Source organism: Lepidochelys olivacea (assembly GCF_965140295.1).
Source record: "Lepidochelys olivacea isolate rLepOli2 genome assembly, chromosome: 11".
In the NCBI taxonomy this organism is placed as follows: domain Eukaryota; kingdom Metazoa; phylum Chordata; order Testudines; family Cheloniidae; genus Lepidochelys; species Lepidochelys olivacea.
The window spans coordinates 30,999,559-31,016,344 of NC_140421.1; the positions used below are offsets into that span (position 1 = coordinate 30,999,559).

General features: G+C 40.4%; 1 protein-coding gene across 5 annotated transcripts in view; it reads left to right on the plus strand.

The window, feature by feature from the left end:
• The window catches only part of GPD2 (glycerol-3-phosphate dehydrogenase 2), a 122,497-nt gene that overhangs the window by 21,303 nt on the left and 84,408 nt on the right, over positions 1–16,786 (plus strand). For all 5 annotated transcript variants that reach the window (XM_084643421.1, XM_084643419.1, XM_084643417.1 and 2 more), the window contains one exon: positions 4,607–4,716. In XM_084643421.1, coding sequence (XP_084499547.1) covers positions 4,615–4,716 — 102 coding nt within the window. In that variant the 5' untranslated portion in view covers positions 4,607–4,614. The remainder of the gene's footprint in view (positions 1–4,606; positions 4,717–16,786) is intronic.

Sequence of the window (16,786 nt, forward strand, 5' to 3'; positions counted from 1 at the left end):
TGGCATGGATGTATGCTACCACTGATGTGTACTACTCTTATGGAATCTGAGTTTATCTTCACTATATCTCAAGTGTTTTTTGTAACTTGAGTTCTGTCCACACACAGACCTTTGGGTGTGGTGGTGCTTTTAACTCAAGTTGCTTGGCCTATCAAGGGATACAGGCTACAGTTCAAGTTAGCACAACTTGTCAGTTGCTAACATGACTTTTCTGCAGTGTGGATGCTAGTTCTGCTTGAGTGCTGGTACTCCTCCAATGCCTTCCCACATTTCTTACCATGTGCCCAGAAAGGACGGACAAGTTCTCCTGCAGTTCACTGGGAAATAATTCCTAAAGTAGCTCATCTTAGTGCATTGCAAAGAACCATGGGATATGGTCCAGAAGTCACAGTGTGGATGCAGCAGCTTAACAGTTACTTCACAGCATGATCCCTCTTACTCAGACTAGGCTACCTCGAAGTAATTGGAGTACAGATACTCTCTTGAGTTAACTCTGCTGGGAAAACATAACCTATAGGTGTGTCCCCAGAACTGGACTAAGATATCGCAGACTTTGTGACAGCAGTGGCCAAATTGGACTCCCAGATTATTGGGACTGAAGTTCTGAGCAGTGCTCTTGAGGGTTGTTTTAACCCTTTCAAGAGCATTTCTGGAAAATGTTCCTGGAGCTGTCTACTGCATAGCCTTTCCCTCTGACGTGTTAAGTAGAAAGAAGTGGCTATGTGATTTTTATCAAAATTGTTTCTGTATTGTTTCATTCTAAATGCAGAATGAAATGCATCATGCTATTGTTGAGGTAGGGTCAGGGAAGCTGACTGTAACTAATTTGACATGCAGTCAGTAAATAATTTGGACTAAGAGGTTTTTTTTTTTTTTTTTAAAAGCATCTAATGATTTTTGGGTGTCTCAGTTTTCAGGTGCCTAACTTGAGACACCGTAAAGAGGCCTGATTTTCAGTAAGTGCTTTTACAGGGACCCAACCTTTATTATAAAGTCAAACCTCTATAAATATGTGCACTGCAGAGGAGCCCAGACACCAAGATATGAAACCCAGCCTTGTTGGTGACTTTTCTTCTGAACTCCTGAGAGTCCCATCCATATAGGCCCACCTTGGAGGGAACAGGCAAATAATTTAACTTTTTTGCTTCTAATCTTAGATTTGCAGTTTTTCTTTCCATGTTCCTTTATACTGTTGAGAGAATGATATTCTTGTTTACAATATGTATCTAGATGATGTTTGTTATTAGAACACACACAAAGACCAATGCTTGTTTAAAAATGGCTTTCTGACCATTAGTTCTCAGTTCAATATATCATAGAATATCAGGGTTGGAAGGGACATCAGAATGTCATCTAGTCCAACCCCCTGCTCAAAGCAGGACCAATCCCCAATTTTTGCCCCAGATCCCTAGTGGCTGCCTCAAGGATGGAACTCACAACCCTGGGTTTAGCTGGCCAATGCTCAAACCACTGAGCTATCCCTCCCTGTCAAGTTGAACTAGGAGGCATGGTGATTTGGAACTGAGTGACCTTATTCAACATGTCTTTAAAACATCTGTACCATGTCCTTCTCCCATACTATTGAAGAGACTGAAGTAACTATGTCTAGCACAGGGGTCGGCAAGCTATGGCACGCTTGCCAAACACGGCACATGAGCCAATTTTTAATGGCACGCTGCTGCCTGCTGGACCCAGGCAGACAGCAGCGTGCTACTAAAAATCCTTCCAGGCCCGGCCTGCTCTTTTCCACCCACCGCGCTCTCCTTGCAGGGCAGGCAAGCTTCCCCCTCCCCCTGCCTCTTCCCTCACAGTACGGCGTTCCTGCCCCTCCTCTCTCTCCCTGTGGCCAATCAGCTGACAGCCCTTGCTACGGAGGGGGAGAGGTGAAAGTGGGGGAGACATAAAAGCGGAGCCGCAGCGCCTCTCTCTCTGCTCCGGGGACCTTAGGGAAGGGGGGTGGAATCAGGGCATATCCCCTCCAGCTCCCTGCTGTGAGCTGCTCAGGGCAGGGGGCTGGGAGCACCCCCACGACCCCAGCCCACATCCCCAGCCCTCTGCCCTGACCCCTGCACCCCCTCACACACCTCCAACCCCGTGCCCTGACTCCTGCACCCCCCACACATACCCCCACGCCCTATGCCTTGACTCTTGCACCCCCCACATCCCTACTCCCACCCTGAGCACCAAATGGGAGCTCCTGCACCCCCCCATTCCCAACTGCACCCTAGCACCAAACGGGAGCTGCCCAGGTAAGCGCTCCACACCCAAACCTCCTGCCCCAACCCTGAGCCCCCTCCTTCATTCTAGCTCCTGGCCAGACCCTGCACCCCAACCCCCAGCCTTCTCCTTCACTCTCAGCCCTGTTCTCAGCACACTCCCACCCTCATCTCAGTGCAGAGAGAGGAAGAGAATGGCTAGAACCAGGGAGAAGGTAGGTACCCACTCTATGTGGGCAGGGCTGGGATCCCAGGCCGGCAGTGAGCTGACGGGGGCCGGCAACCGGGGCCCTGGCTGGCAGTAGCCGGTGGACGGAACCCTAGACAGACAGTGGGCTGAGCTGCTCAGCCCACTCCCAGTCTGGGGTCCTGGCTGCTGGCCCCGCTCAGCCCACTGCTGGTCTGGGGTTCTGGATCCTGCCCCTTGCCAGCTGGGGTCCCGGCTGCAGGCCCTGCTCAGCCTGCTGCTGCCCTAGGTGAACGGAACCCCAGACCGGCAACAGGCTGAGCGTGTCAGCGGCATAAGATCAGCATTTTAATTTAATTTTAAATGAAGCTTCTTAAACATTTTGAATACCTTGTTTACATACAACAATAGTTTAGTTATACAATATATAGACTTAGAGAGAGAGACCTTCTAAAAATGTTAAAATGTATTATTGGCACGCAAAACCTTAAATTAAAGTGAATAACTGAAGACTCGGCACACCACTTCTAAAAGGTTGCTGACCCCTGGTCTAGCAGATGGCTAGATAGGAAATAAACAAACATGTAAATGGAGATGTACAGTATATTTTTAGATGTCTAGTCTAATCATATTTACAGGATTATACAAATCAGAGTCCTCTGTCACTCAGGATTATTTCTGCAGGTGCTTGACAAGAAAGTTGTCATTATCAAAAGCAATTACATATACTCAGTTTAAGAGAACAGACATTGAGATCATAAGATCTATCGTAGTTGGAGAAGGAAAAGATTTACTAGATTATAATATCGTGTCATTCATTATACCCTGCCGAGTTTCCTAAAAGGGCAGAAAATTGTGACTTCATACAAAGCTTTAAACTTTTACTATTCCAAATCTCACTATGGAGTCAGTTCCATTCATGTAGGGCATGGACAAAGAACACTTTCCTATCCAAACAACGTTGACTGACTTCTAGTTACTGCTCCATTCTCACTCAGCCCATATTTTTTCTTTTGTGAGTGATGCTCTGCTGGTCCTGAGGAAAAATGGATAGGCTACGCCTATTTAGGATTTAGAGACAGTCCTGCATTCAAACATTTGTTCTCTAAGAATGTCTGACACACAGTCCTAGTCTTCTGTCTCAACAGCTAGGAGGTGGAGTCCTGCACTTCAAATCTACCCTTCTTCACTTCTTTTTGAACTATTGTGTCTTGTCTGTTGCCTTTATCACTGCCTCCCCTTGGTGGTTTGTTGACCATTAGTGACCCCTCTCTGCAGCATGGCTAGATATAACAAGCATTCATTGTCCGTTAGGCCACTATTCTTCTTGCCTATCATTCTTGGGTGGCAATCGGGGGGTGCAATCAGAATTTTCCTAAGAAGGTTACTTTCCATGTCCTCATTGAGCTGCCGTATCCCTTTCTGGAGTGAGCCTGGAAGTGGAAGAGGCAGCATGAGGAGATGGCGGCCTTGGGTTCTGGAAAGCAGGAAGCTGGGTCCAGGAGAGTCCCAGGGGCTGCAGTCCGAGGAGGAAGCCACCTTCCCCATCTCCAGGTCCCCTCTCCTCCCTCTTTCCATGCCGGAGAGTCTGGAGAGACCATGAATTTGTGATAGCCTATGGCAGAGGAGGTCCCCGGCTCTGCCTCCTTGCCCTCATTTATGCCCCGGGTGGCAGATTAGAGTGCAATCCTGTTGGGCAAATGGGGTTGTAAAAAGGAGCTGGACAATGAGGAAGGATAGCTAGTGGTGGTCTTTGCAAAAAGGGAAAAAAAAGGTGAATTTGTTTGCAAAGCATACTCAGTGGCTAGTTCTGGGCTGGAGTTTACCTGTCAACCAGTAGTAGTGGGAAGTTTTAGTTGTGCTTAGGATGTTTTATGGCAAAAGCAGCTGCTTCTGCTCATAAGTACTTGCCTACAGTTGAGATAGGTACTAGGTGTGTAAATTAGTAAGTACATTTAAATATTTCTATACACTTTCCTCACTTATTTTCCTCTAACACACACACTTCCCAAGGATTTTTGCTCCTATCTTCTTCCCGACTTTCTGTACTGATATTACAACCAAAATCATTAATCTAATATATTGTTATCCCCAAATATTATATGCTCAGCACCAATTCTAATTGTAATTAGTGCTTTATTCTAGACAGTCTAAATTCTAACATGGGTGAAACATATTAATTTTACTCTTTTCTTTTTTATAGAGTAAAAAATGGCATTTCGTAAGGCAGTAAAAGGAACTGTTCTCATTGGAGGAGGTGCCATAGCAACAGTTTTTGGCCTCTCTCAATTTTCTCAGTATAGAAACAAACACGTAAGTATTAATTACGATTTCTGATAAAATATGAAACTTAAAATCTGCTAAAGCGTATGTTAGGTTTATATGAATAGCTTTGTTTGGATATGAATGCCAAGGGCCTCTGAGCTTGATTTGGTTGGAACTAATTTAGAGTACTGTATTAATGACGTTTCATTGCTTTAAATCTTTGAACAGTAAGAAAACATGGACATTATTCTTGTAATCGTTTTAACATTGACGCTTTAAACTTCCCATAAACATGCTTTTGAAAACTTCCTCATCTCCTGTTGAGTTCATGTGGGGTAGGTTTTTCTTCACCAGTATGGGTAACAGAATAGAGTAGGCCAATATTTTCAAACTCAGGCTTGTCTACATGATCCCTGGTGCACACTAAAGGTTCCCTAGTGCGCTCTAACGTAGTACTGATTAAAACAGCACTGTGTTAAAATGCACCAGCAGGATCTACGTGGACCAATTAATGTGTAACTCGTCAGTGCACTTTAGAAATGACATCCCTGTAGAGGGCATTACCCCATGTGTGTAGATGAGCCCTGTTCAGCAATCAGATAAGCAATTAAGTGGTTTGATTTTCATGGGTGCTGAATATTCCCAGTTCTCTCTTGCTTCAGAATGGGAGTCCTGACTGCTCAACACCTCTGAAAATCAGGCCACTTACTTTGGGGACTGGGTCCAATTCCCACTGAACTTAATACAAAGATTTCTGTTGACTTCCAGGGTTAGGTGCTTAAATTTAGGCACCCATCTTTGAAAACTTTGGTCATTGTCAAAATCCAGAGGCAGAACAGACTCCTTTCCCCCCGTTAATTAAAATGTTGACAAAACAAAATCCTAGAATGGGAAAGGCTGTCTGTAAGGGTACTTTTGGACAAAACAGAGACATTAAAAAAAACAAAACAACCCAGTGGGTTGCTGGTTTCACTTTGTGGATCGATTCCTAACATTGTAGGAAATGGTTGCATTTTCTCCTTTCCTAAAAGGAGGAGCAGAGCTATTGGTCTCTTCCCTCTTTCCCCAAGGAGGCTCAGGAGTGGAGCCAGTATGGGAGTGCTTGTGTGAACAGAGGGGTTATGGGGTGTTTGGACTGGTCTTCAGCGGAGCTGGTGGTGACTAAGTACCAGTCAGCACAATCCACTCACCACTCTGCCTTCTATGCAGATAATTGTATACAGTAACTGGCTTTGTGCAGTGCTATGGATTTATAAATATTCTGGCCTGGCCTGGGCATCTGTGGATGTAGAAATTTGCCTAGTGGGCTTGTCCTTAGTGCGGGTTGCAAGCCTGGCAGCTCCCCTTTTCAGAGTCTCTGCCATTCACCAACTTTCTGTTAACTCTGCTCAGTCTGAGTAGGTAGAGTGAGCAGCGCTCTGATCCCAGTAGCCCCAGTCTGGGCTTGAAAATAGAGCCTGATCCCTAGAAATCCTTTTGGATTATATCCAATTCATTTAGCAAGGTGACTGGGTGCTAAATTTGTATATTGTTTTTCACAATATATGTGTAGCCAGCTGCTTGCTTTAACCTGCTTGTAATATAATAGCTTGCCATGGACAATTAACATCTCATCTTTTACTGTATGTTAATTTTTAAATTTCCTTGATTTGAATGATAAAATAAGATATGGTTTTGGTTTTAATGGTCTAATGCAGGAGCAACAATAGTTGACTATAGACAGCTTTCATTTAGTACCAGGAATACTTTGTATTAATCCAGAAACTTTTCCGTATATGTGTGTGTGTGTGTATATATATGTGTGTGTGTGTGTGTATAAATAAAGAAATAGTAGAATGGATGCAGGAATAAGAGATTGTGCCCCATGACATGAGTAAAGTTGGAAAAAGGATAGTCCTGGATCCTTGTAACTTCAGATATAATGTAACAGGAAGTGTATTGTAAAATAGCACATTTGGATCGTATGTTCAGTTCAACTGCTGCATCTGTCTTATACTAGTTGGTGTTTATTCCAAAGATTCCCTGGGGTCTTTATCAGGAGTCTGCCTGAATTAGTATACTGTAACATTTTAAAGCTTAGACCTTCAAATAAACCAAATACATAGGATGCTAATACCAGTCAGGATTGTAACTAGAGCCAGGCAAATTTTTTTGGGCAGAGAAATGTCACTAGGAAAAAAAATTGATCTCCCCACCCCCAAGTTGATATATTTTAATTCTTCATTTTGAAACAACTTAGTGTTTTCAAGTTTGACAGTAACAAACAGAACACAAATGGTAGAAAACACTCAAAGAATCAAATTGACTAGAAAATCTAAAATATTTAATTCTGAGTCTACTGGAAAATTTTGTTGGATTCAAAACAATTTTTCTGAGTTTAGAAGAAAATTTCGTTTCTATTGAAATTGAATGAGATTATTTAATTTATTTTATATATATACTGCCCCATTTTGGAAGAAAAACCAGACCAAAAAATCCATTATTTACTCAGCTCTAATTGTAACAGATTAATTACATACATGGATTTTTATGATATTGATGTCCCAAAATTCAGGGAATTGCTCCCTTCTCCATTAATACTAGAAATCATATGGAAATCTATTTTCTGGGATGGATGTGACCCTAATAGCCAAGTGAAACATTGGCTTGTGACCTGATCTGTGAAGCTACTGCAAACTGTGGGGTTGTCCTAAAAAACTTCTCTGAAAAATTCTAGCATATTTATAAGCAAGGAGTGTGGCAAGTGAACAACATATAATTTTTCATGCTTCCATGTTGTAGTAACTTGCACATTCGCTCTGTGATGGTCTTAAAAATTACTTCCTTAAACACCCAATGGAGGGCAGCAGGTGGGACATAACTGGAGGGATTGACACAATGGAGAACAGCTCATTTACAGTGTTGACATATCTAAGCTGTGAGCATATCCCACAGCAAAACTGTCCTCTCTTGAATAATGCCTGCCAATCAAATATATGGTAGGGCGAAGGATTTTTCCATCTACAAGAGCTAGGAAAAGATGTTGCCCCAAGACGCATACTAATTGGCTATACATTGTAGTAAATCTGTGGCTTTTTCAAAAATGGAATTTATCACACAGTCACAGAAAACCTAAATTAATATGCATATGGATTTCCCCTTATCTGTAAGAATGACCTCATTTACTCTGTGGCAAGTTGTACCTCAGTGCTATGGCAAGGACTCGGGATTCTGTGGCACTCTGATGTGGCAAACTGAAATGTCTGCGGCAGCCAGCATCAAGTTGAACATGAACAAATTGAGGTCTTTAATATGAAAAGAAATAAGACAATCAGTACAGCAGCTCTTGTTAATTTTGATACAAAATGTAATTCATTTTACATTGTTTCCCACATTCAGTGTTTCAAATTTTTGTATTGAAATCACACAGCTGCACCATAGAAATTGTCAGGTGGAAGCTAGAGGCTTTGGCAGCTGGGTTGGGGAGATTTGGGGCTTTTGGAACTTGAGAAGTTGTGGGAGGACGTTTTAAATTCTTAATGAGCACATTAGCTGCCTAAAATTTCTGCTAAAAATAATCTGAAATGGTAGTTTATTTTGGCACTTAAATTAGCACAATTAGGTTTCAGAGTCAACATGAATGAGGCAGTTAACCTCAACTATGTTTACAGACTGCCTACAGATTCACGAAGAAATTCTTCAGTGGTTTATGTGCTGTTCATGGTTTTCTTCACAACCATTGGCAATAGGAAAAATAATTTAACCCTCCCCTGTCAGATTCTGGAGCACAATTACCCAGTAAAGAATGGTATTGGGAGTAAATTCTGTAGCTGTAGTATCACGGAATACCTGTGGTCCTGGGAAAATTGCACCAAAAGCTGCTGCAAGTGATTCCCTCTTCTTTTTCAAACCATCACTGTATAAGCATTGATTTGTGCAGCAAAAGACAAATTAATCACCAGGCTTAACTCATGGACATGGAGCTGCTTTGTAATAATTTCTGAATATTGGTCACTAGGATATTTCCTGTATGAATATATTGATTTAGTTTAATAGCAGGCTCTGAGGAAACAAGAGGGAGGACACTGGCTCAAGATAAGGCACACCAAGTAAACACTTAAAGGTTGTTACAGGACAGTGGGAAAGCCATTGGCTCAGAGGATACTGGCTTAACCTCCTGTGCAGCCTACCAAACTTGTTTGGAGAAGCAGGGCCAAAAGTTCAGGAACTGATGGACATAGAACTTGGGCTGGATAAAAACAGCCTGTTTCTAGAGAGCAAAGTTGTTGGGGAGCTCTTCAGACTAAGGCAGGCATCTGCTGGGACATCTGAAGCAGCTAGGCCTGCCTAAGCTACTGTCCGCAGATGGGGAGTCTATATAGGTAAGATAGACATGCATGTAGACTGTTTTAAAAAAATCCTTTTTCCCCCATCCTATGTTTTTCCCTGCTATTGGAAAGAAACAATACTTTTTCAGAACACTTCTGGTCACTGTATTCACCACTGGGAATAGACTCCTGAAGGGAAGAGCTGCTGGCATAGAACCCAGTTGCACCCACTGGTTATGCACAGGTGATATTCTAGGTTCTGAAGCCTAGGGCCCAGTCTGAGAGTTGGAGAATTGCAGAATTCAACCCTAGGAGAGGGAGATGCATGAGGCCTGACACCTGAGGGGGTTGTACTCTGAGACCAGAATGGAGGTAGAGGTGCAGCTAACCTTGTAACTGTGTTGCTGATGGTCACAAATGGAACCACAGATGTGGCCTGTATTGAAGATCTTGACTAGATTTTCTTTCCTGTGGCTGGCTCACTCTCTGTTTTTTCTCATGCCTTCATGGTAACATTTCCTTCCTTTAAAGCAGTTCTTTCTGCTATTGTGATGTCTGCCATTTTGGTCAACGCACTGGGGTTGCACCAGGGATCCCAGAGCTAAAAGCATGAGTTTCTGCAGCTTGAGTTAAAGACCAAGGCCCTGTATGTATGACTTGTAAGAGACTTGCATTCTCTGTCGAGCTGGCACAGAGGCTGATGTGTAATAAACAATGACCATTACACTATCAGGGTATGTGAATCTGGATGGGGCTATTAGGGTCACTCTATTAGGGTGAATATTTTGCTTGGAAAAGGAAACAGATTTTTTTTTTTTAATCTTACTCTTACCAAATGATGGCATCTTACCAAACCTATGAGTTTGATGATGTAAACCTACCTAGAGATAATACAGGGCAAATTATCATCAGAAATGCTTACTTTACAATTACTAGATTACTTTAGAACTCCAAATTCAGGCCACCAAACTAAATTTGTTCTCCCAAAGAATATAATCAAAACCATTCAAGGAACTCTTCCCTGAGAAATTGTAGATATAAACAGCAATCGCTTATTTCGGTAAACACAAGTGTTTGCCGCCAAACGAATAACATTATTGCAGATGGAATCCCTGTATGCAGCTTTCCTTCAGTCTCCCATTTAATTGACAGCAAGATGAATCAATATCAATTTCGAGTGCGCCAGGCACCATGCTGTATGTACACTAATATGGTATCTGTTTAGGACTTTATATCAAAGGATCTATTCTTTTACCTGGGTATAGCTGTGAAAATATTCAGCTGTACACACTGACTGTCGCCCTTTGAGTGCTGAGTCTTGTTTTTCTGGCAATATTATGTCCAGCTGAACATGTTGAAATTGACACAACTCTTTTGGTGAAGGGAGGGTGATAATGGTTAAAGGATCTTACCTTGTCTATTGTATAGAACTAATTTAATGAGGGGCAATTTTTGAATTAAAAAAATAAAACAAACTTGCATGTACTGTAGAGACATGAATATAAATAGTAGCGGATAGCTAGAAATGGATACATTTCTGACTCATTCAACCATCCATACAATTTGGTTCATCTGTCATTCTGTGGCCCCATTTCAGCAAATCACTTAACTTTAAGCGTGTGAGTAGTCCCATTTAAAGCTAAGCATATGCTTAAGTGCCTTGCTGAATTGAGGCCTCCAGTCAGAATTACAGATAATTTTGTTTCATGTGGAGGACAGCTACAGAACTGGACCCTAAATATAATAAAATTCAGTGGGTAATAGACTTTAACAAGAGTGAAGTGAAGCTTGCTGATAAAATTTCAATGACACACATCGAAGTGAGAGATTCCGCACTCCCAGCTCTACTTTGTGTAAAAGATGGAAGCTGCAGTGAATCCTACTGGTTCATTAAAGGTACCGTGGAATAGCATTGTATCAGAAACAGAACCAGAAGCTAGGATTTTGTCTCCTTCCTGCCCCTGCTCCCAAGAATAGATTTGGCTTTAAAGAAAATGTCATATTAAAAAAATCAAACTGGTGAATGTTTGTTTGCACAGTTACAATTCACATTGCTTTTATTTAAAATGTATTGATCTGATTTGTGTTTGACATGTGTAGCAACTGGTTAGCTAAAAGCAGTTTGTAATGTAAAAGCAGGGGAAATATTTTAGGTTGAGTGGGCCATTATAATTTCTCAAAATTAGGTTGTGAAATAGGCACATTAATTTTTACTTGACTTAGAGGAGGTATACAAATATGGTTAGTACCTCCTTAATTATAATAAATAGAATTTTACTTTAACTACTCCATTGATTGACTCGCATAATACACCAGCAACCTCTTTCATTCTCTTATGTATTAAGTAATTTGCATGAAACCCTACACACTATGCTCAAATTAATACTGTATATGATTACAGGACAACCTGATTGTTAATTGCCTGTGGTCTTTAAATACGCACTTTTTTCAGCAGTAGACACTAATTATTAGATCTTGTTTTCTGTTGCACCAGTAGTGACAACTGTGTAGAACATTTAAAAAAAATTTGCAAGTCTAATAAGGGTTTAAACATAGGGAGAAAGTGATCTAATCATTTTGAGTGGAAGCTATCCAAGGTTCATAAACCATGGAAGGCTGTAGATCGGGCTTCGGTCTAGTCAATAGCTTGGGGATGTCATGTAAACCATTATTTAGTCTTACACCCATGGGGATGTGTAGCAGAGAACTATAAGGCAAACAATAAACTATTTGTTAAAGGGACACCGAAGGTTGACATGCCTAAAGCTTAACATATTTAAAATATTATTGTATTGTCCTTCAGATCATGAAAATATCTGTCATGTGCCTTTATTTATTTTTTCTTTAGAAGTTTTTTAGGGAGGCCTTGCTCTGAGTCATTTCTACTACTACAGAGCTGATTGGCCACTTCAGAAAACTGTACCATTTGGCTGGTTATCTCAGGGAACCCTTCTCATCAGGATTAGGGATGAAAGATGTCTCTAACAGCTATAATTCACAGGCAATAGAGCAGGAGACAATGAAGCTATTTTCTAAAATTGAGCAATTTGTGTAATTCAGTGCATTTAAAAAAAGATGTGCCTTCATGTTTGGAGGTCATAGGCGTGGTCTACATGGTGAAATTGTCATGCTATTGTCACTTATAACTATATTGATTATAGGGCATTGAGGAAAGGCAGATACAAAGCATCTCAGCAAGTGGGAAGGGGTGGAAAAGCAGCATAATAGACAAGAACAGCTGCTCTTCAATGGTGGTAAGAAGATAGTATTTTGTAACTTAACCTAAACGCAAGTAACGTGTGCTGAGCTGTTAGAGAGTGAAGACCAATTAGATCTACTAGACTACACTCCTATAGTCCACAACTATAGGGTTGTTACCTACTATATGCATATACTTCAGTGCATTGTCCAATCAAATTCTAAATATCTGTGGGTTTCAACCATTTCTTTTGGAAGAATATTCCATAATCCAGCGTTTCCCAAACTGTGTTCTGCACAATGTGAATAGGTGTTCCGTGAAAGAATCGTAATTAAAAAAAAAAAAAAGGGTCTTGCACTTGATTTTTGTACTACTTTATACGTGCTTTCCAGTTAGAAATTATTAGTTCAAGTTATGTTAAATTTGTATTTTTTCTTTGTTTTATAAAATAAAATATATTTGAGCATAAATAATGCAATTTTTTAATTTGAAAACCGAACGACTACAAAATAATATTAGAAGTGTTCCATAAATATATACCAGGTGTTCCATGGCCAAAAAAGTTTGGGAAACATTGCCATAATCTGTTAGGAAACTCTTACAATGTTCAGCCTAAATTTTCTCCTTGTTCACTTTAATCAATTTCAGTACTAGCCGCACCCACTTGTATTACCTAAATCAATTCTTTTGTCCTTGGCCTTTACCCCTCTGCAAAAACTTATAAGATATGTATACACTGCAGTCAGAGGAGTGGCTGACTTTTGATCTATCTAGCTCAAGTTACAAATGCAGTGAAGCTGCGGCAATGTGGGTGACTGCTTGAGTACATACTTGGAATCTGGAGTGGGCTTGTACACCCCATGCTGACTCAGCTTCACTGCTATTGTTACTCGAGCTATCAAAATTAGAGATAACTTTGGTATGTCTACATTTGCTGCAGTCACACTTCTGAGTGAAGTGTTGATTTTACCATAGGCAGTTTTGTGACATACATGTTTTTCAGCAGATTGAGAAAAAAGATATGGGGTCTCTTAATTTATTTTCTTCTACTGCTAATCATTTACTCCTGCTCCCACATAAACATGAGTTTATTTTAAAATCAAAGTCATGATGCTTTACAATGTTAAAAATTAATTAAAATTTTGTAAAGCCCTCTGAAACCAAAAAGCAATGTCTGACCTAAACAAACAAAATGACATTACTTTTGACACCCCTATTTGTCTAATTTAGTTTGTAAGTATATTGAAGGAGGGATTATGTACTCGAACCTCGGTGGTCCTAAAAGATGAGCTGAAGCAGGGGATGGGGAAACATATTTTTTTCAAAAAAAAAAAAAAAAAAAGCCAGAGCACAAAGCGCTGTGGCGTAGAGCTGAGTGTGTGTGGAAGGGGAGAGGAGTCATAGTGTTGACTACACAGGCTTTACATCACTGGGAAAAGAGTATGGCAGCTTTAAACTGGTACAGCAAAGGGCTCTTACCTTGCATGAGGATGGAACCCTGTATCTTTAAGTGACGCGTACATCCTCTGGTGATGGAGAAATAGTAATATTATTCTTTCAGGTTCAGCTTTGGTAGACTGAATCCCTTTGCTGAATTGTGCATGTGTTTAGCTAGCTGTTTCCTAACTTTTTACTTAGAATGATCATTTATATAAACAGAACTTTAATGAAGTACGAGGTTGAACGTATTCAGCCGATAGGGAGGAGTGAATTTTTGGAAGCTACTCCAGCAAAGGGTCAGCAAAGTTACTGTTTCTAAGTTCTGATGCTTCACTTTCTGAAGAAAGAAGTGTTGTCACCTCACTTATATAAACTATTCTTCATATTACTTTCCTATTTATTTATACTGTCTTTTATTCATTGTGCAAAAAATATAGCAATTCCAATATTGGAAACTGAATAGTTTTCAGATTGCAAAATTTAACACAACACACTTGGGCTGAAATCCTCATACCTTTCCAGTTCCCTTTGCACGACGTGGGAGGGCTGGAGTGGCATAAAGCGGGCCTTAAAAGCCTGGTTGTGGCAAGGGAGGTTTTTCCTGGCACAGGCACTGTGGTAGACAGCTGTAAGGTTACCTCCAGAGGACTGTCATTGCAATATTAATGTGGGAGGGGCATGTTGGGGTGGAGCCACATCATACAGTGCTACAGAAATTCCAGGCAGCCCTGCAGCCCATAGGGAAACCAAAGGAGGCTGCAGTAACTTAGTTGGATTAGGGACTTCTTCAGCTCCTGGAGCAGCCCAGGATTGGATTCGGGAGGGTGCAAAGATGGCTTAAAACTAATTTAGCCCTCCTCCCTTTGGGCTGTGTGCTCTGGCTGCACCGCTTAGACCAATGACTCTCAACATTTCCACATTACTGTACCCCCTTAAGGAGTCTGATTTCTTTTGTGTACCCCCAAGTTTCACCTCATTTAAAAACTACTTGCTTACAAAATTAGATCTAAAAACACAAAAGTGTCACAGCACACTATTACTGAAAAATTGCTTTCTCATTTTTACCATATAATTCTAAAATAAATCAATTGGGATATAAATATTGTACTTACATTTCAGTGTATAGTATACAGAGCAGTACAAAGTCATTGCCTGTATGAAATCTTAGTTTGTACTGACTTCGCTAGTGCTTTTTATGTAGCCTGCTGTAAAACTAAGCAAATATTGAGATGAGTAGATGTGCCCACTGGAAGACCACTGTATACCCCCTGGGGTATGCATACCCTGGGTTGAGAATCACTGTCTTAGAGGCATTGCACAAAATCTCAGTCTTGATGTAGAAGTACTTTACAAAGGTGTATGAATTGAGCCTTGCAATGTCTGTGTGAGTTAAGGAAGTATTACTCCTATTTTACAGGTTAAGAAATGGAGATACTCCAGAGAGCCAAATTTCTAAAAGTGATCACTAATTTTGGGTACTCAGCTTGCAATAATCTGATTTCCTGGGGGCTGGACTTGCAAAATTGTGTTTCAGATCAATGGGAGCTGCAGATATCAGCGACTCTGAAAATTAGTTGAGAGTTTGGACACTCAAAAATTGAGATAACCAAGATTAGTGGATACTTCTGAATGTTGAATTAAATGATTTGCCCAAGACCATATGAGGTCTGCTAGAGCTGGGGATAGAAAACAGGTGTTGTAACTCACACTCCACAGTACCTTACCCACAAAAGTATCCTTTTTGTACCTTACCACAAAAGTATCCTTCTTGCCTTCAAGCACCCAGACATACTAATTATTTGCACATGCTTTGATTTGATGTTTTGTCCTCAGAATCCATTTCCTACACAACAAGTGATTATTCTGTTACGAAAAAGATTGTCAGCCCTTCAGAGCTTGAAAACAATAGTTTGGGGAGTGACCCACTACCCAATTGTGTGCAACAATGAAGGTTGATCGTGAATAAGAATGTGAGAGGGAAGAAAGACAGGGCTGGTGCAGACAGCGGTATGAGAGAGCAAGCACGATTTCTTTTGTGGCCTTGCATCTTAATTAACTTGGGAATAATTATGATACCTGGCTACAGCCCACTGTACATAAAGTAATTAATATACTACATAGCAAAGGTGGATTACAACCCATAATGATGGTACTCATAGATTATGAAGTGCACAACCAATAGTAGGATTTTAGGATACCCATAATTACAAGGGCTTTCAGACATCTGTTTAAACTTATATTAACCAAACCTCTTACCTCTAAGTAAAGTCTTTAGGAAATGGTCAATTTTTAAACTTCAAACAAAACCAAACCAAACCCCAAATAAACAAAAAAACAAAGCCTTCTGCCCATTTTGGTTAATTGACTTAGAAAGTTTGTCATTCTCTTTCACTAGGGTCATCAAGCTGAGAGCAAAGATGGGTCACTATAGAATATCAGACAATGATTGTCTTAGAGAAAATTATTATTCTGGAATCCGTTAAAAGCAAACCAGAAATGGTCTATGAATACTGTCATATTGTTATGCTGTACCGCTAAAAAGGTAGCACATTGTATGATTTGAGAAATAAAAGCAAAGCAGGTTCAGGTTTTAAAAAAGGGGGCTGTGCATAGCTGATTTTCAATAATAAAAATGAGAAAACATTAGCTTATGTAACATTTATAGTCAGTTTTTTTTAATTAAACTTTTTTTCTTTGGGACATGGATGGATCATCTTCCTATCTGTTTGTACATCACCTAGCATAGTGGGGCCTTTGATCAGTACCACAATACAAATAATGCATTAATATTTTAATGTTCCATGAAAGCAACAGAAATAATATGACTACCCTCTGGTGCAAAATATTTCCTCCAATGGCTGCTGGATGCTCTGCAATGACTCTATAGCCTAGTGGATTAAGTGTGTATTTTATATGCTAAAAGTACAGAGTTCTAATCCTATTCAGGATATATCTTTATTATAAAATCTTCAATACTCCCTTCTGGTATTTGCTACTGTATCTTGTTTTATTAATCCCTCAATAATTATGCAGGAGTAGCCAAGGTGACTTAAATGAAAACTAACCCTTAACCTTTTAATGCTGTTTGTTACCTTTTGTATTTGCTAAAATATTTTCTATTAGATTTAAAAGTGACTTTGAATAAAAACACCTTTTTCTGATTAGTTTCCAT